The 21026-nt window shown below is 44.4% G+C and overlaps 1 protein-coding gene across 1 annotated transcript in view; it reads left to right on the forward strand.

The window, feature by feature from the left end:
• COL14A1 (collagen type XIV alpha 1 chain) overlaps positions 1 to 21026 on the forward strand; it is a 521812-nt gene that overhangs the window by 356392 nt on the left and 144394 nt on the right. Inside the window, 2 exon segments of the mRNA XM_029591954.1 lie at positions 4730 to 4868; positions 16632 to 16774. Coding sequence (XP_029447814.1) covers positions 4730 to 4868; positions 16632 to 16774 — 282 coding nt within the window.

Below are 21026 nucleotides of genomic sequence, written 5' to 3' on the forward strand. Positions count from 1 at the left end.
CCTATTGCTAAGACATCTGAAGTGGAGCAGAGAAAGTCTTATATAGGAGCAGGCCTGTGATGTCTTCTGGGGGTGCCACAGGGCTTTTCCCACCATGGGCCCTTTAAAAGTAACCAAGCCATGTGTGCATGTGCCTAGGGATGCCCGCTCATTTGAGCGGCATCCCTCATGGACCATGGTGGGTCAGCGAGGCGGTTGGCCATGTTCTCACTGGTATGTGCGTTGGGGAGCTCCTCCTGGTTTGAGGCCAGAAGTAAGTGTGGCAGTCACTGGATGGGCCTGCTGCCGGCTAAATGCAACATTTCCTGATGGTGTTTCTGAGTTGTCCCCCCTGGAGTTTCATTTTGTGACCCCTAGTTCTATTGTTTTCTTTCCAACAGAAAAGGTTCGAAGTTCATGCATCATTAAAACCTTTCAGGTATCCAAAGGTTTGTATCATATCTCCTCTGAACTTCCTTTCTTCCAGGGTATACATATTAGGGATGTGAATCGTGTCCTCGATCGTCTTAACGATCGATTTCGGCTGGGAGGGGGAGGGAATCGTATTGTTGCCGTTTGGGGGGGTAAAATATTGTGAAAAATCGTTAAAAATCGTGAAAAATCGAAAAATCGAAAAACCGGCACATTAAAACCCCCTAAAACCCACCCCCGACCCTTTAAATTAAATCCCCCACCCTCCCGAACCCCCCCCCCAAATAACTTAAATAACCTGCGGGTCCAGCGGCGGTCCGGAACGGCAGCGGTCCGGAACGGGCTCCTGCTCTGAATCTTGTCGTCTTCAGCCGGCGCCATTTTCCAAAATGGCGCCGAAAAATGGCGGCGGCCATAGACGAAAAAGATTGGACGGCAGGAGGTCCTTCCGGACCCCCGCTGGACTTTTGGCAAGTCTCGTGGGGGTCAGGAGGCCCCCCACAAGCTGGCCAAAAGTTCCTGGAGGTCCAGCGGGGGTCAGGGAGCGATTTCCCGCCGCAAATCATTTTCGTACGGAAAACGGCGCCGGCCATACGCGTATGGCCGGCGCCATTTTCCGTATGGAAAATGGTGCCGGCAGGAGATCGACTGCAGGAGGTCGTTCAGCGAGGCGCCGGAACCCTCGCTGAACGACCTCCTGCAGTCGATCTCCTGCCGGCGCCATTTTCCGTACGGAAAATGGCGCCGGCCATACGCGTATGGCCGGCGCCGTTTTCCGTACGAAAACGATTCGCGGCGGGAAATCGCTCCCTGACCCCCGCTGGACCTCCAGGAACTTTTGGCCAGCTTGTGGGGGGCCTCCTGACCCCCACGAGACTTGCCAAAAGTCCAGCGGGGGTCCGGAAGGACCTCCTGCCGTCCAATCTTTTTCGTCTATGGCCGCCGCCATTTTTCGGCGCCATTTTGGAAAATGGCGCCGGCTGAAGACGACAAGATTCAGAGCAGGAGCCCGTTCCGGACCGCTGCCGTTCCGGACCGCCGCTGGACCCGCAGGTTATTTAAGTTATTTGGGGGGGGGTTCGGGAGGGTGGGGGATTTAATTTAAAGGGTCGGGGGTGGGTTTTAGGGGGTTTTAGTGTGCCGGCTCACGATTCTAACGATTTATAACGATAAATCGTTAGAATCTGTATTGTATTGTGTTCCATAACGGTTTAAGACGATATTAAAATTATCGGACGATAATTTTAATCGTCCTAAAACGATTCACATCCCTAATACATATACAGATCCTTCAGCCTCTCCTCATAGGTCTTCCGATACAGACCCCACACCATTTTGGTCACCCTTCTCTGAACTGCCTCTATCCTTTCTCTATCCTTCTTGAGATACGGACTCCAGAAGAAGGGCATTCTCACCTCCTTTTTCTTATTGGTTATTCCTCTCTCTCTGCAGCCAGCATTCTTCTGGCTTTAGCAACCGCATTGTCAATTGTTTTACCATCTGCAGATCACCAGACACTATTACCCCAAAATTGCTGTCTTGGTCCATGCACATCAGTCTTTCCCCCCCCCCCCCATAACATACAGTTCTTTTGGATTTCTGCACCCTAGATGCTTGACTCTGCACTTCTTAGTATTGAATCCTAGATGCCAAATCTTGGATCACTCTTCAAGCTTTCTTAAATAATATTTCATTCTCTCTACTCTTTCAGGCATGTTCTCACTGTTGCAGATCTTAGTATCATCTGCAAACAGACAAACTTTACCTTCTATCCCTTCCGCAATATCACTCACAAAGATATTGAACAGAACCTGTTCCACCACGATTCCTGTGGTATTCCACTTAACACCGCTCTCTCTTCAGAGTAGGTTCCATTTACCATTACACACTATCAGACAACCAGGCATAAAGAAAGAGATGGTGTAACATTTCCGCATGGGGGTAACCTGCATGGAGCAGCAGTTACTACCCTTAACAGAACGTATGGGGTAACATGTACGGAGTGGCAGTAACTACCCTTAACAGAAAACATGGGAGCAACCTACAACAGAACACATGGGGGTAACCTGCATGGAGCGGCAGTTATTACTCTTAACAGAACACATGGGGGTAACCTGCATGGGGTGGCAGCTACTATCATAAGCAAATTTCTGGGCAGACTGGATGGCCACCTGGTCTTTATCTGCTGTCATTAATATTTTACTATGCTATATATTTTACCATCACCACACTCATCACATCAGCAAATAGAAAGGCTTGAGATCAGCTAAGTAAAAAGGGAAAAAGTTCTAAATAAAGCAGCCCTCACCACATTCCAGAAAAACCACATCACGCTTATTAGAGAAACCAGATCCTAAATGTGATAGCGTTCTCCTTCAGAAAGTCCATTCTTCAAGAAAATCAAAATTCAAACCCGACCTTTAGGATCTTTGTGCCACTCCGCCTTGCATCCATGCCCGTACCTTACACCTTGGAGTTTACTTTGCCACTATACCTTGCTTTTGTATACCAGACTTTACATCTTGAATTGCTCTTGCTGCTTTGCACTTCTCATGTTGCTTTAGAGTCTTGAAGCCATTCTTTTTGCTGCTTGGCTCTTTTAGCAGTTCCTGCCTTGGTTTGTTTTTTTTCTGCCACTTTTCTGTTTCGTTCCCTCTTTATGCTGTTGTAGGATGCCTTTGCCACTTTTGGTGCCAGGTTGCCACTCAAGTTGCCATCAATGGTTCATGTCACTGTTGCTGTTGCCCTCTTTTGGAGCCTTGGAGTGTTCTTCCCTCACTTGCTTTCTTCTTAGTTTGTTATACTGGGGTGTTCTGTCCCCAGAACAAAAATTTGAAAAAGTCAATATAAGACACAGATTTCACTACCATGGAACCCTACCTGCTCTGTGGTTCTTCCTTTCCTCCAACAATCCCACCCTGTTGAACGGTGATTACACTGGAGTGATTTGTCCAAAGAAGCCCTCATTCAGAAGGACAAAATACAGGCAGAAGGCTAAACATGCTCAAGATTAACCATTTCAGTGTTTATTTACTTATACCAAGCTTATATATGCATCTCCAAATATATGTTCAAAGCACGTCACAGTTCAAAAACATGTCCTGAATGTGATAAGAGAGAGAGATTTCATGCAAAACCAGAAAATCAGGAAACGAAACAGCCTGAGGTCAGCTAAATAATATGGGAAACAGTTTCTAACTAAAGCATCCCTCACCACTTTCTAGGGAACTACACCACAGTCATTAGAGAAGCCATTTAGATGTCCTGCATGTGATAACACGGTCCTTCTACAAGCCTATTAGACAAGAAAATCCAAATTCCACCCAGCACCTTGGGAGGTCTTTGTGCCACTCAGCCTTGCTTCCATGCCCAGACCTTATACTTTGGGGTTCTCTTTGCTACTGTACCTTGCTCTGGTATCTTAGAGTTTACACCATGAGTTGTTCTTGCCAGTCTGGTGGGCTGCTTTGCACCTCTCATGTTGTTTTTGTGTCTTGAAGCCACTCTGTGTGCTGCTTGGCCAAATTATCAGTGCCTGCCTTGTTGTGTTTTTTTTTTTTCCAGCCACCTTTTCTGCTTTGTTCCCCCTCCATGCTGCCTTAGGATGCTGATGCCACTTTTGGTGCCAGGTTGCCACTAAGGATGCCATCAAGGGTTCATGTTACTGTTTCTGTTCTGGAGCCTTGGGGTGTTCATCCCACTTTGCTGCTTTTTTGCTCATGTCACAGTGATTTTGAGAACTCCTGCAAATGTTGGTACCCCCTCTGCCCCTTTACGGAGCCTTAGGCTGTTCATGCCATCTTTGGCACCACAATCCACAATCTTTCTAGGTACCCTGGAGTTCTTGTCCCCTTCTGATGATTTCGTCTCACAAGTTCTAAGACAATTGATTAGAAAACCCCCAATTCTGGAGCCCAATATAGGCTGTAATGCTTCTTCCATTGACTTTAATGGCAAATGAAAAATGAATCAAGCTAAAACATGAATTTTTTTTCATTTTGAAACTAAAGAAACAAATTGGGATCCCCATAAAATGAACTTTGAAATGAAACAAAATTTTTTCTGCTGCCTATCCCTACCTACTGAAACAGGACCTCTACATTATTAACTGGCTTGCTGATGCCCTCTTCTTAATTATTTGATGATGAATGTTGGTGCTTAATATATTCGTGATATTTTCCTGTCTCTTTATATTTGGTGATTTAGTCTACGGTATTGAACCAGGATTTAATATGAGCAGACTCGATGGACCTTATGGACCTTATCTGCCATCACAGTTTGTTTTAAAGTAAATATGCTTCACCACTTTTCCTTACAGGATTTAAAATGATGGAAATATTTGGCTTGATTGATAAGGAATACTCAGCAATTGAAGGAGTTTCTATGGAGCCTGGGACCTTCAATAGCTTCCCCTGTTACAGACTGCATAAGGATGCCTTAGTGTCTCAGCCTACAAAGTATGTATGAATATCCCTAAATATATATTTAAATGCAGTATAAACTGGCTAAATAAAAGCCAATAGAATATATTACATGGTGTGATGCATCCAAAAGACAGAATGATACCATATTATACATATAATATAAAGGTCAATATTCAAAACACATTCAGCACTATTTAGCTGGATGAGCGGGACTTATGTGGCTAAGTAGCAGCCGCTGAATATGCTCACGTGTTCAGCAGCCACTGCTTAGCCATATAAGTTTCTTGAATCGCTATAAAGGTAGCTGCATTAAAAATAGGCAAGTAGTGGGCAGATCGGGGCAGAGCAAGTTAGCCATACAACTTATGCAGCTAACTGCCAATATTTGGTCTTAGCTGCATAAGTTGTACAGCTGCATAAGTTGTACAGCTAAGCTAGACGTGCTATAGAGCAGGTCTAAACTTAGCCAGTTAGTCAGCTAAGTGCTCAGTTATACGCATATATTCAGTGGCATAGCCAGTAATGTCCAACCTGCAAAGAAGCTGTGAATTTACATTTTTATGTCTGTAGTGTTAAAAATAGGTAAAGAAAATAGAGCATGGGGTGTATGTATGTAATATGCTTGAATATGTGCATATTGATTGCAAAGATTAGGGGGAAAAAAATCCATAGTGGTACTTTAATTAGATATAATTTTAAAGGACAGAGATCAGGTAATGCTGTTTTGTAGAGGTGTGCAGGCCAAATAATTTCATACCATTGAGTTTTGTTTCATTTGGGGGCCGATTATTTTCCATTTTTTGTGCTTTTTTTTTGTTTTGGAAAATTGTGTGTACTATTTGCAAATATTGAGCACTATTTTCCAATACCTAAAAAAAAAAAGCACAAAAAATGGAAAAAGCCCAGTCGCCATGACATGCAATCCACCCTGTGTCTCAGATCCTGGGGTCTCTGGAGACCTCCTGTCCCAACCCTTTGCCACCCCTAGAAATGGCCAAAGTTCCCCCAGAAAAGGTTGTAGTTGTGAGAAACTCAGGTCACAGGTCCTACCCCAACCTTCCAATCCCTCCACTTTGTTAAAAAAAAACAGTACCCCAGGAGCTGCTCCCTCTCATTCCCCTCCCCTTCCCTCCCAAACAGCCCCAGACTTACCAAATCTGCCCTGGTGGTCTAGTGGAGACCCAGAGTAATCACTACACTCCAGACCCGGTGGCTGTCATTTTCCAAAATGGCACCAGGCAGCTCCTGTCACATGATAAGGGCAAAGGGCTAGGTGGTGCTTTTTTGGAACTTGGCGGCTGCTAGATCTGGAGCAAAGGGAGGCTGGCTCCTTGCGGGTTCTCACAGCTAGAACATTTTCTGGGGGAACATCAGCTACTTCTGGGGGCAGTAGGGGTGAGACAGGGGGTCTCTGGAGATGAGAATCCCGGTTGGGAAGTTTATTTAGGGAATAGGCATGCACTATTTGCAAATAGTGTGCAATAAAAACGATAGTAAATAAAACATGAAATTTCATGTTTTTTTCTATTGTTTGGTTTTAAAAACATCATGAATCAACATTGACAATGTTATTGACATGGTCTATGTCATTTCAAATAAAAGTGCATCCCTGCTATTTTGCATTGAATATATATTTCCTCAGGGGGTATAGCTATTGGTTGAATGTTTCTCAGTTTAAATATTTCCAGATTACCAGTCCCATGTCGGTTAACTCTGAATTAAATTAGTGCATTGAAAATCAAATTATACTAGCTTTTCTATGGGGACCAAGAACAGATGGCTGTGATTATCGCAGAACAATGTGCTCTCATTAGTAACACTAATCTAATATAAGGATCAAATATATATTTAAGCCTAGGGAGGGCCAACAGAAACTGTAGAGTTGCATTCTAAACAGCTTGAGAACACTAAATAGCATGTGAAAGCTACACAGAATATCTTGGACATGCTACACAAAGCATGAAGTAAGCATTTGCGGCTTATGGCTCGGTACCGCAAGCCGCGGTACTCGCCACCCCCGACGCAGTCATGACTGCGCTTACTCTGACCTCTATTACGACTCAGATGCCGCCAAGATGCTACTATCAGCTGGCACCATTCCTGGGCCGCAAAGGCACATGTACACATTGCACACTGGTACTTTAAGGGGTCACAGCGGGAAAGGCCCCCATAGCGCCCTTTGATAACATCACAGGACCGCAATATATTAGGCCTCCTAGAACATTGCTTTGATGCCTCAGCAACAGGTCTTCTACCTTGCAATGCATGTTGCCAGCTTTCCAGAGTTCCTGTGTCTTCAGTGTCATCTTGTCCTGCCTTGTCTTGTGTTCTTCTGACTTGTCCTGTCCAGCCTTGCCTGCTTCATCCTTCCATCCTTGTTCTCCAGCCTTGTCCAGCCTTGTCTGCCTTATCCAGCCTTCCTTGTCCATCTCATCCAGTGTCTTCAGTGTGTCTCTGCCCACCTTAGGCTTGACTCCCAGATTCTGACCTTGTGCCTGGACCTGACTATGTTTTGTCTGCTGCCTGGACCTGACTTTTTGCCTGAACCTGACCACATTTTGCCTGCTGCCTTGACTTGATCTCTTGCTTGGACCTGACCACTCTTGTCTGCTGCCTGCCCTGACCTTGGCCTGTCTGTCTGCTTCCTGCTCACCCTAGCATACCTTTGGACTTTTTCTCTCTAGCCACCGCCCTAAGACGTGCCGGCCACCAGAACACAAGCACTCAACCTGTGGGGAAGGCAGCTTGTATCAGTGAAGCTCTAGTCTTTCCCGCTACAGGATGCATCTGCCACCTGCTGGTGTAGGCTTCTTAGGTTCGCCTACAAGGCTGCGCAAATTACGCTGCAGCACTAAGGGCTCACACCCACACCACCCTTTCAGATTGTTGAGGCCATGAGCTTGGTAGACTCGTCTCAAGCCTCCGCCATCTCTGGACTGGCCCTCCAGTTGCAGCAGCAGCAAGATCAGTTATAAGATCTGATGAAACACATGCAAGGCCTAGCTTCTTGCTCTGGGGCTTCCATGATCCTGGCACCCATTCCACATCCACCATGCTCCATCTGCCTCAAGAAGTGTCAAGACTTCCTAAATCAATGCAGGATGCATTTTGAGTTGCAAGTGCCTCTCTTCCCCTCTGACCACATGAGTCACCTACAGCACATAGTTTCCCTACTGGAGCGTTCCATCCTAACCTGGGCCACTCCCCTTATACTAGGGAACTTGAGCAATTTCCAGAGTGAGTTTCGGCGATATTTGATGAACCCGGATGGACACCTTCCATGGCCACTGAACTATTGCAGATCTGACAAAGCTCCAGGACTGTAGATGAATACGTCATTTATATTTGGACACTCTCAGCCGAGCTTCAATGAGGCAACGACAGCCTAATCGCCATCTTTCATCAAGAGCCATCAGAGAGAACTAAAGATTAGCTGGCCGGATGTGATCTACCGGACACTTCCTGATCAGCTTGGCCATACAATTGACCTCCATTTTCAGGAGCAAGCTCGTGAGAGAGACATGACTCAGTGTCCAATTTGTTTGGCTCCCATTTTCCAGCATCCTGTTGTCACCATGCTTTTTTCTGAACCTAATACTCTCCCTGAGCAACCCATACAAATTGATCACTTCAAGTTGACCTCTGAGAAGAAGCAGAGGTGTCAGCGCCTCAACTTATGTTTGTATTGTGCAACATCGGGGCACTTTGCAAATCATTGCCTGATCAAAGCGGGAAAACTGCAGTACCTAGGTCTGGTGGGAGATGCCACCCTAGGTCAGCCCTGTATCTTTCCACAAATCCTCATACCAGTACATCTCTCACTCAAAGACACACATGTTGATGTGCAGTTATTCTTGGATACTAGTGCTGAGGCAGTTTCATCCATGAGTCATTGGTACATCAATATTGTACCCCGACCATTTCTCTAGACACTACCTTTAACATCTTGTCTGGCTTTGGGGAATCCCTACTGGAGTGGATCACAAAGATTACCATTACACTCATCATGCAGACCGGCCTCTAGCACCAAAGATTCATTAGGCTGTATGTGCTTCCCAATCAGTTAACAAAATCATTCTTGGTCTATTCTGGTTCATATTGCACTAATCCCACATCAAGTGGGGCACTTTACAGCTCACCAAATGGGGTCCTTGCTGCCATGACCACTGTCTCTCACCAACGTCTCACCTGTGTTGCACCTCACCTGAACAGTCGCCCCGGAGTCACGTGATCTGCCATCATAGTACACAGAATATGCTGATATCTTCGGTAAACACACCACTCCTATGATTGTGCTATTGTCTTGGTACCAGGGAAGACCCAAAGGCCAAGCCTACCCCCTCTCTGCATCAGAAACTGGTGATAAACTGTCCCAGTATATCAGAGAAAATCTGGACCGAGGATTCATTTGCCCCTTTTCCTCATCTACAGGTGCTGGTTTCTTTTTTGTTTGGAAGAAGGATGGGTCGTTGCATCCCTGCATTGATTATTATGGTCTTAACTTGATCACCAATAAGAATCGCTACTATCTCCCTTGATCTCCAAGCTCTTTGACTGCCTTTGAGGCGTGCAAATATTCACCAAGCTGTATTTTCAGAATCCGAAAGGGCGATGAATGGAAGGCTGCCTTCAACAGCTGTGATGGATGCTATGAATATCTAGTGATGCCCTCCGAATTGTACAATGCCCCCACAGTCTTCTGAATTATAGTAAATTATATCTTTTGGAACCTTCTCTACTCCCATGTGGTAGTTTATCTGCATGATATCCTAGTCCAGTGTTTCCCATGGGACTAGGTTCATTTCATTTTGGTACATCACCACCTTCACAATCATCACCTTCTCTTCCTTGTCATCCCACCTCTGGCATCATCACCTATTCTCTTAAGAACATAACAAAATGCCATACTGGGTCAGACCAAGGGTCCATCAAGCCAGCATCCTGTTTCCAACAGTGGCCAATCCAGGCCATAAGAACCTGGCAAATACCCAAAAACTAAGTCTATTCCATGTTAACATTGCTAATGGCAGTGGCTATTCTCTAAGTGAACTTAATAGCAGGTAATGGACTTCTCCTCCAAGAACTTATCCAATCCTTTTTTAAACACAGCTATACTAACTGCACTAACCACATCCTCTGGCAACAAATTCCAGAGTTTAATTGTGCATTGAGTAAAAAAGAACTTTCTCCGATTAGTTTTAAATGTGCCCCATGCTAACTTCATGGAGTGCCCCCTAGTCTTTCTATTATCCGAAAGAGTAAATAACCAATTCACATCTACCCGTTCTAGACCTCTCATAATTTTAAACATCTCTATCTTATCCACCCTCAGCCATCTCTTCTCCAAGCTGAAAAGTCCTAACCTCTTTAGTCTTTCCTGATAGGGGAGCTGTTCCATTCCCCTTATCATTTTGGTAGCCCTTCTCTGTACCTTCTCCATCGCAATTATATCTTTTTTGAGATGCGGCGACCAGAATTATACACAGTATTCAAGGTGCGGTCTCACCATGGAGCGATACAGAGGCATTATGACATTTACCGTTTTATTCACCATTCCCTTTCTAATAATTCCCAACATTCTGTTTGCTTTTTTGACTGCCGCAGCACACTGAACCGACAATTTCAACGTGTTATCCACTATGACGCCTAGATCTCTTTCTTGGGTTGTAGCACCTAATATGGAACCCAACATTGTGTAATTATAGCATGGGTTATTTTTCCCTATATGCATCACCTTGCACTTATCCACATTCAATTTCATCTGCCATTTGGATGCCCAATTTTCCAGTCTCACAAGGTCTTCCTGCAATTTATCACAATCTGCTTGTGATTTAACTACTCTGAACAATTTTGTGTCATCTGCAAATTTGATTATCTCACTCGTATTTCTTTCCAGATCATTTATAAATATATTGAAAAGTAAGGGTCCCAATACAGATCCCTGAGGCACTCCACTGTCCACTCCCTTCCACTGAGAAAATTGTCCATTTAATCCTACCCTCTGTTTCCTGTCTTTAGCCAGTTTGCAATCCACGAAAGGACATAGTCACCTATCCCATGACTTTTTACTTTTCCTAGAAGCCTCTCATGAGGAACTTTGTCAAATGCCTTCTGAAAATCCAAGTATACTATATCTACCGGTTCACCTTTATCCATATGTTTATTAATGCCTTCAAAAAAGTGAAGCAGATTTGTGAGGCAAGTCTTGCCCTGGGTAAAGCCATGCTGACTTTGTTCCATTAAACCATGTCTTTCTATATGTTCTGTGATTTTGATGTTTATAACACTTTCCACTATTTTTCCTGGCACTAAAGTCAGGCTAACCGGTCTGTAGTTTCCCGGATCACCCCTGGAGCCCTTTTTAAATATTGGGGTTACATTTGCTATCCTCCAGTCTTCAGGTACAATGGATGATTTTAATGATAGGTTACAAATTTTTACTAATAAGTCTGAAATTTCATTTTTTAGTTCCTTCAGAGCTCTGGGGTGTATACCATCTGGTCCAGGTGATTTACTACTCTTCAGTTTGTCAATCAGGCCTACCACATCTTCTAGGTTCACCGTGATTTGATTCAGTCCATCTGAATCATTACCCATGAAAACCTTCTCCATTACGGGTACCTCCCCAATATCCTCTTCAGTAAACACCGAAGCAAAGAAATCATTTAATCTTTCCACGATGGCCTTATCTTCTCTAGGTACCCCTTTAACCCCTCGATCATCTAACGGTCCAACTGACTCCCTCACAGGCTTTCTGCTTTGGATATATTTTAAAAAATTTTTACTGTGAGTTTTTGCCTCTACAGCCAACTTCTTTTCAAATTCTCTCTTAGCCTGTCTTATCAATGTCTTACATTTAACTTGCCAACGTTTATGCTTTATCCTATTTTCTTCTGTTGGATCCTTCTTCCAATTTTTGAATGAAGATCTTTTGGCTAAAATAGCTTCTTTCACCTCCCCTTTTAACCATGCAGGTAATCGTTTTGCCTTCTTTCCACCTTTCTTAATTGTGGAATACATCTAGACTGTGCTTCTAGAATGGTAATTTTTACCAATGACCACGCCTCTTGGACATTTTTTACTTTTGTAGCTGCTCCTTTCAGTTTTTTTCTAACAATTTTTCTCATTTTATCAAAGTTTCCCTTTTGAAAGTTTAGCACGAGAGCCTTGGATTTGCACACTGTTCCTCTTCCAGTCATTAAATCAAATTTGATCATATTATGATCACTATTGCCAAGCGGCCCCACCACCGTTACCTCTCTCACCAAGTCCTGTTCTCCACTGAGAATTAGATCTAAAATTGCTCCCTCTCTCGTCGATTCCTGAACCAATTGCTCCATAAAGCTATCATTTATTCCATCCAGGAACATTATCTCTCTAGCGTGTCCCGATGATACATTTACCCAGTCAATATTGGGGTAATTGAAGTCTCCCATTATTACTGCACTACCAATTTGGTTAGCTTCCCAAATTTCTCTTAGCATTTCACTGTCCGTCTCACCATCTTGACCAGGTGGACGGTAGTATACCCCTTCACTATAGTCTTCCTCTATCCCTTGCTATCATCACCCTCCCTTTCCTTTTCCCCCACCTCTGGCATCATTACCTTCTCTTCCTTCAACCCCCTAGCATCATCATTACCTTATCCTCCCTTCTTTCTTCCCTCTTTCCTCTTTCTACCACCCTGGCATTATCACCTTCTTTTCCTTTCCCCTCACATCTTCAGTTTCTCTTCCCTTCTCTCTCCCCCACACCCTGGTGTCATCAGCATCCCTCTTCCTTGACCCTTATGACATCATCACCACTTTCCCTCTCCCTCCACCCATATGTTATCACCACCACCTCCTTTTCCCTCTCCCGTCACCCTGCTGGCATCATCACCACCACCTTCTCTTCCCTTTCTCCTAACATCGCCTTGTTTCCTTCCCTCTCCCCCAACCCCTCTCCCTCCACCCACTGGCATTATCACCACTTTTTCTTCTTTCTCTCTCCACCTCTGGCATCATCACCACTTTTTCTTCTTTCTCCCTACACCTCATCATCATCACCTTAATCTTCTCTCTTCCCTATCATCATCACTACCTTCTCTTCCCTTTCTCACCACACTTTTGGCATTATCACCTTCTCTTCCATCTAATCTGACATCATTACCATCTTCTCCTTCCACCCACCTGACATAATCACCACTTTCTCGTCCCTTCCCTTCCGTCTCCATCCTTCTGGCATCATCACCACCTTCTCTTGCCTCTCCCCTGGCATCATCACCTTCTTTCCTTCTCTCTCCCTCCACCCCTGTCATCACCACCTTCTCTCTCCACCCCAGGAATCATTTCCACTTTACCTTAATTTTCCTCCACCCCTCTAGCACCATCATCATCTTAATCTTTCCTCTCCCTTGGCATTATCACCTTCTTCCCTTCCCTCTCCTTCTACCCTCTGGTAAGTCATCACCTTCCTTGACAAGCCACCCAGCCCCAGTCTAGCCCTTGTCATTATTATCTTCCCTGCCATCATTAACTTCCCTCCGCTCACCTCACTTCCATCCTCACCTTCCCTTTCCCCCACACCCTATGGCACATTGATATTTCCTTCTCCCCACACCCCTTAGCACATTTAGTTGTTCTCTTCCTCTCTAAGCCAGTACAGAGCTGAACAGCACTCACCTGCTGCTGCTTCCTCCTCTGCTGGCTTGCCTCTGCAATAGTAACAGCACGAGGCCAGCGTGTCTTGCAAAAGAGCTAGCAGAAAGGGAAGCAGCATCAGTAGCAGATAGATGCTGCTATATGATCCCCTCTGCTGGCAGGAGGACATCCTGCAACCTAAGAAGGGAGAAGAATGCAAGACTTCTGGTGCCACCTCTTTTCATACCTGGCCCTTCTTGCAGCACACCTGCAGGCCACTAGTGTGCCATGGCACATTGGTTGGGAAACAGTGACCTAGTCTTCTCGAAGTCTTTAATGGAACACCAATGCCATGCGAAGCATGTTCTCCTGAGGCTCCATGAGTAACACCTCTATGCCAAGTTAGAGAAGTGTACTTTTGAGCAGGAGGAACTTTCCTTCTTGGGTTACAATATCTCTCGCCACAGCCTCTATAGGGATCCTAGTAAATTAAAAGCCATACTAGAGTGGCCCCCAGCCAGTGGGCCTCAAGGTGCTCCAATGTTTCCTGGGTTTCACAAATTACTATCGGCAATTTATTCATGATTATTACTCCCTGGTGGCCCCACAAAAATCCCTAACAAAAAGGGGCTCGGACACCAAGAACTGGACTGAGAATGCTATCCACGCCTTTGAGTCTCAAGGAGGAGTTCACCCTTGATCCATTCCTACACTATCCAAATCATTCATTTTGGAGGTAGATGCATCCCCCCTTGGGGTAGGCCCTGTCCTCCTAGAGCATAATCAGAATGGTGCTCTTGTAACTTGCTCTTACTTTTCAAGGAAATTCTCTCCAGCAGAGAAAAACTACACCATCAGACATTGTGAGGTACTAGCAATCAAGCTAGCAATTGAAGAGTGGTGATATCTGCTGGAAGGAGCCAAGTACTCAGTAACTATCTATATGGATTACAAAAACCTTGAACATTTGACTTCAAATTGTGGTATCTTCCCACTGAGAAGAACCATCGAGCCAATGCCCTCTCATACTCTTTTGGGACTGAGGGACCCTAGAAGCTCCTCAACTCATCATCGACCTTGCTAAGAACATGGATGGAGCCACATTCACAGTTCCTCCAGGGAAGATTATGGTGTCCTGGCACCTACAACAGAAAGTTCTTTGATGAACTCATGATTCCCACCTGTCTGGTTATCCTGGTATCACTCAGATCTTGTGTGACAATACTGGTGGCCTCAGTTGAAGACCAATGTTAAGCATTACGGAGAGTCATGCAAAAATGTGTGAGCACATGCTTGTGGGTTGTTACAGCTGCTGCCAGCCCCCAAGGAACACTGGACCCATGTGGCCACCAAACTTTCTCTGTCTGCATCAACACCATCATATGAGTGGTAGTAGATAGATTTTCAAAGATGGCACATTTCATACCCCTTCTGCAGCTCCCATCCACACCTGAATTGGCCAAACTCTTTGATCAACATAGCTTCCATCTGCATGGGCACATACTCTCTGACTGAGGGGTCCAGTTCACAGCTTGTGAGGAAGCTTGGAATTTTGTTGCACTTCACCTTATCATCCCCAGAGCAATGGGCAAATCGAGCTGGTAAAATCTCTTCTACTGCAAGGGGTATGGGGCCTCTGAAAGCTGGGGCTGTGGACTTTCTGCACACCTATATGAACCATTGGCAAGATAATTGGGCGTCCCTCCTTCCATGGGCTGAATTTGCCCATAATATTCATGTAACCCATTCCACAGGGTCATGCCTGTAGCCTGGACATGATCTCTTGCTCGGACCTGACCATTCTTGTCTGCCATCAGCCCTGACCTTGGTCTATCTCCATTCTTGTCTGTCTGCTGCTGCCAGTCCTGACCCCAGCGTACTTTTGAACTCTCTCTTAGCCATCGTCCTAGAGACCTGCCTAACACCTACCGGCCACCAGAACCCAAGGGCTCAACCTGCAGGGAAGGCGGCTGGTATGGATGAAGCTCCAGTCTATCCTGCAACACTGTGCATCTGCCAGCTGCTGGCGTAGGCCTTGTAAGTTTGCCTACGAGACTGCGTCAACTATGCCTCAGCAACAAGGGCTCACACCCATGCCACCCTTTACACATGCTTAGTTCTCTTTTTCTTTTGGTGCCACATCCATCTTTAAAAAGTGTATAAAAGAAAGTCTCACACAGACTACTGATTATCAGTGCTGAGAGGAGAAGCAGCAGAGCTACTGGAGAAGAGGTGTATATTTCAAATATGCTGTATTTCATAGAATTAAGGCTACCTTGTTGGAATGTAACTTTTATGCTCCTCAAATTGTCTCTTGTTATATGGTTGGTTATTGTTATGCTTTGTTTGATGTAAACCGAGTTGATTTGATATGTATCAAGAAAGTCGGTATATAAAAGCCTTAAATAAATAAATAAATAAATTGTAAAGAGACAACAAGATCAGTAGGCTCTTTACTACGTTATTGAAAATTTACCTGAAGAATGAAGCTGAAGATCTGCAGAATATTTTAGCATTCTTAATGGACCTTGATAGGACTTGATATGATCCAAATGTGTCCTTGCAAGGCTACTGTCATAAAATATTCCAGAATATCTCCTCATTGCTATCGTTTGCTTCTCTTCTGAGTTATGTAATTTGAGTTGGTTTTATTAGATGTTTGAAGTTGAGAATAACTGAAACAAAAAGCTAAACAATGGTGAGCCCTCAACACTTTTCTAATTATTATTATTTGTGATGCGTGCCTATACATTTTTGTGTTCCTTTATTTTTACTTTTCCCCATAAGCAGTATAAGCCGATCCTTTTCCCTCTCCAGGTGACCCAGGAGATTCTCACCGATCCTCATTGACTGGCACACTAGAAGTAGCCATCTTCCCGCCCACTGTCTTCACTTTGCATTTAGGCCTGACCTGCCCCAGCAGACAGGAGATAGGAACTTACCTACCCTGCACCGCCATAGCATACAGTGCTAGAGCCTGAGCCAAGAGGCCAAACAGTGCCAATAAAATGTAATATTACAAAATAGCAATATTAAATGAATCATGCAGTATGTTAAATCTGGATTTACATTTGGTCCTATAATTAAAAGAAAAAGTATTACAAACTAGTTTAATGGGATCAGTCAGACTGGTGTTCTGATATAACTTTTAACAGTCACTTCTCTCTTTTCACAGGTATATCCATCCTGAGGGACTTCCCTCAGACTATACAATTACGTTCCTCTTCCGTATACTGCCAGACACGCCACAGGAACCTTTTGCTTTATGGGAGATTTTAAATAAAGATTTGGAGCCACTAGTTGGAATTATTTTAGACAGTAAGTGTTGTATTGTTTTTATGTATGCAATTATAAATATTGAGGTCGATATTCAAAAACTCTTGTCCAAATAATTTTCAAGTTTCCTGGGCAAATCCTGAGTTTTAAATTTACTGCTCAGTTAAGCAGATAAATTTTAAGCAGGTGAGTCATTATCCAGGTAACCTGATAGAAAGAGACAGGGCTTTGTGGTGAGAATGGGGTGTTCCGAGGCCAGGACCAAGATTTATCTGACTAGCATTGATATCCAGTAGGGATGTGCAGAGAGACGCCATACGTTGCATTCGGGATTCGGATTCGTCGGGGGGCAGATACGTTGCATTCGGCAAGGGGGCCCCCCCGATACGTTTATCCATTAATTCCTATTTGTTTCCCCACTAAAATTAAATTAACTACAACCCCCCACCCTCCTGACCCCCCCCCCAAGACTTACCAAAACTCCCTGGTGGTCCAGCGGGGGGTCCGGGAGCCATCCCCTGCATTCCCACCCTCGCTGCCGGTTTCAAAATGGCGACGATAGCCTTTGACCTACTATGTCACGGGGCTACCGGTGCCATTGTCAGCCCCTGTCACATGGCCATCGGCGCCATCTTGTGCTCCTACCATGAGAGGTTATTTACTCTTTCGGATAATAGAAAGACTAAGGGGCACTCCATGAAGTTCTTTTTTACTCAACGCACAATTAAACTCTGGAATTTGTTGCCAGAGGATGTGGTTAGTGCAGTTAGTATAGCTGTGTTTAAAAAAAGATTGGATAAGTTCTTGGAGGAGAAGTCCATTACCTGCTATTAAGTTCACTTAGGGGCGGATTTTAAATGCCCTGCTCGCGTAAATCCGGGCGGATTTACGCGCGCAGGGCCCTCGTGTGCCAGTGCGCCTATTTTGCATAGGCCGCCGGCGCGCGCAGAGCCCCGGGACGCGCGTAAGTCCCGGGGCTTTGTCAAAGGGGCGGGCCCGGGGGCGTGGCGCCGGCCCGGGGGCGTGGTCCAGGCCTCCGGACCAGCCCCCGGGTCGGGTGATGGCGCGCCAGCTGCCCGCTGGCACGCACAGATTTACGTCTGCTTTTAGCAGGCGTAAATCTGCCAACAAAGGTAAAGGCCGCTCCGAGGCCGCTCCGAAATCGGAGCGGCCTCAGAGGGAACACGCAGCGCGTGCTGGGCTCGGCGCGCGCAGATTGCACAAATGTGCACCCCCTTGCGCGCGCCGACCCTGGATTTTATAAGATACGCACGGCTACGTGCGTATCATATAAAATCCAGCATACTTTTGTTCACGCCTGGTGCGCAAACAAAAGTACGAGATCGCGCAAATTTAGAAAATCTACCCCTTAGAGAATAGCCACTGCCATTAGCAATGATAACATGAAATAGACTTGGTTTTTGGGTACTTGCCAGGTTCTTATGGCCTGGATTGGCCACTGTTGGAAACAGGATGCTGGGCTTGATGGACCCTTGGCGTGACCCAGTATGGCATTTTCTTATGTTCTTATGTAACAAGAAGGTATGCTTACTCAATATCGTTCATCCTATAAGTAGAAAACATTTCAGGAGATTTCAAGTGGAGATATGTATGCTAATGTGAGAGCCTATAGAACTTGATTATTCAAACCTTCATAGAATATGTGTATCTTACCAAGGCTCCTCTATTTATTCCAAACAATTCTATATGAGATCCCCCATAAAATATTAGAACGATGGAATATTAGAAGCGCTTGCTAAACTTTATTTGGAAAGGAAAACACCCACAAGTTGCAAAAAAAGGTTCTCTTCTTATCAAAACCGCAGGGAGGATTGGGAGTACCAAATCTGCATTGGTATCATGCAGCAAGCCACTTCATTGCAATAATAGATTGGCATAGGGCAAAGAAAAAGAAGCAATGGGTAATCCTAGACCAGACGATGATAGGCTCTATGCCACTAAATGCTATGATCTGGCAGCCAAAACAATCAGCTTTTCCAGAATCCGTTACTCACACACTAAATGTGTGGCATCACTGAAAGAAACATCTGGTAAGAAAGAGGGATTATTTTAGTAGTACATTTCTATTCCATAATGTATATGGAAAGGGGGGGCAGGGATCCCTGTCCCTGCCCCCCCCTTTTTTAGATAACCCCAATCATGTATCCCACCTAGTTAATTATTACTTGTATAATCCACCCTATTATTTATATGTTATTGTTATTATAATTACTGTTCCTCTTATAATCATGTGATAATTGTAAAGCATGTTGCTAAGTTCTGTTCTCTGTAAACCGATGAGATGTTCCCAACATTCGTCAGTATATAAAAGATATTAAATAAATAAATAATGTAGGTTTCAGCATTATTAGGTTGGCAGGTGAGGGGATTTCTGAAATCTGAACATATTTCGGAACTGCAAGGATTGATATCATTCTCTTCACTAAGTGCTCTCTTTAAGCTACCAGCTCATGAAGTGTTCCACTTCCTACAAGTACATAATTTTTTTATGAGGCATAGGGTGCGTTGTGACTTAGTGAAGGGAATCACCTTTTTTGAGAACTTATGTAGACAGGCTGAAAAAAACCACCAAAATCCTGTCTAAAATTTATTTAATATTAAATAAGGATCCCCAACATAAACATTTGTTTATTATAGTATAGGAACGAGACTTGCAGGAAGAAATATCAGAGAACACCTGGAGGGACATTTTTAGAAACATAGACAGGTCTTATTGAGAATGGGTATAAAGTGTTATATCGATGGTATTACACCCCAGAGAATATTGCATAGAATATTCCCGGTGCAGAGAGATCCAAGATGGTGTCTTAAGGATAGGCTGCAGCAGAAGCAGCTCCTCGGGATCGCTATTTCTTTCTTCTGAAAACAGCATGCCTCACACTAAGAGGAAAGGAAAGGTCAGGCTGGAGACCACTGCGATAGCCTTACTGACTCCTTCCCAACCAACGATAGAGGGCTTCTTTTCTACGGCAATAGCATCAACCCCAGAGAGGAGGTCTGTTGGGGCGACGGGTGGGGAGCACACCACGCTGCCCTTGGACACACAGACATCTCTAAGTCCCGGGGCGCCCGAGACTCCCTTCCCCCTACTTACAGCATGAATGTGAAGGAGGCTTGGATCCAGCGGCAGATGAGGCCGGTAGAGGAACAGGCAGTGGTGGCTGCTTCCGGGTCAAAGGCTGTTTGTCTAGCTGCGGGCATTGTAACTCAGGAGGAACACCGTGAGGAGGAAAAAACCACCATGGAGAGACGGAGTACAGCGAGCAAAAACACCACTGCAAATATCATCGAGGGGGGAGAGGAACCGGCAAACGAAATTCAAAGGATTTCAGAGGTTTGCCGGAGTAATGAGGTAAGCTCAAAACTCAGTGCAAAGTTAATAAGACCACAAGAAATAACTTTAGAGATAGTGTGGAATGCTATAGTTACTTTAGAGAAGGCAATTTCAACATGGACTTCAGTTGTAATTGATCTACAGCAAAATGTTCAAGAAATAAAACCTGTTTTGGACATACATGACAACAAGATCAAAGAAATAGAATTAATGGTTACTACATTACAAGAAGTTCAAGCTAAATTGGTACAAAGTGAATTAATTTCATCTAAAAAGATTGAAAGTTTGGAGAACACCCAGAGATATTTAAATCTTAGGGTCTTAAATTTTCCTTCTATAAGACTTGGCTCGCTGCGAGATCAGATTAAAAAATATATGATGGATATTCTCCAATTTCCGATAGATGCTATGCCTTCTATTTCCAAGATTTATTATGTCTAAAATAAGTGAAGGTGGTATCACTGGAGCCCAATGTGCCTATGAACGCTGGTACAGACCTTACTGGATTTCTTGAAACTTCAACAGAAGATCAAGTAGAATATCGGGGAACAGTGTTGTGTACTTTTGTTTTCCCTGCAGACAGAGACTCTTTTCTAAAACTTTTTCTCCATAATAGGGAAAAAATTTTCTTTGGTCAAAAGGTTAGAATATACCCCGACGCTACAAGAGCCACACAGATCTGAAGAAAAAAGTTGTTGGAGATGTGCCAGGAAGCAAGGCAATTGGGAGCTAAAATATCAATAAGATTGCAAACTGGCTAAAAGACAGGAAACAGAGAGTAGGATTAAATGGGCAATTTTCTCAGTGGAAGGGAGTGGACAGTGGAGTACCTCAGGGATCTGTATTGGGACCCTTACTGTTCAATATATTTATAAATGATCTGGAAAGAAATACGACGAGTGAGATAATCAAATTTGCAGATGACACAAAATTGTTCAG

This window comes from Rhinatrema bivittatum, chromosome 2 (assembly GCF_901001135.1).
Source record: "Rhinatrema bivittatum chromosome 2, aRhiBiv1.1, whole genome shotgun sequence".
Taxonomy (NCBI): Eukaryota; Metazoa; Chordata; class Amphibia; order Gymnophiona; family Rhinatrematidae; genus Rhinatrema; species Rhinatrema bivittatum.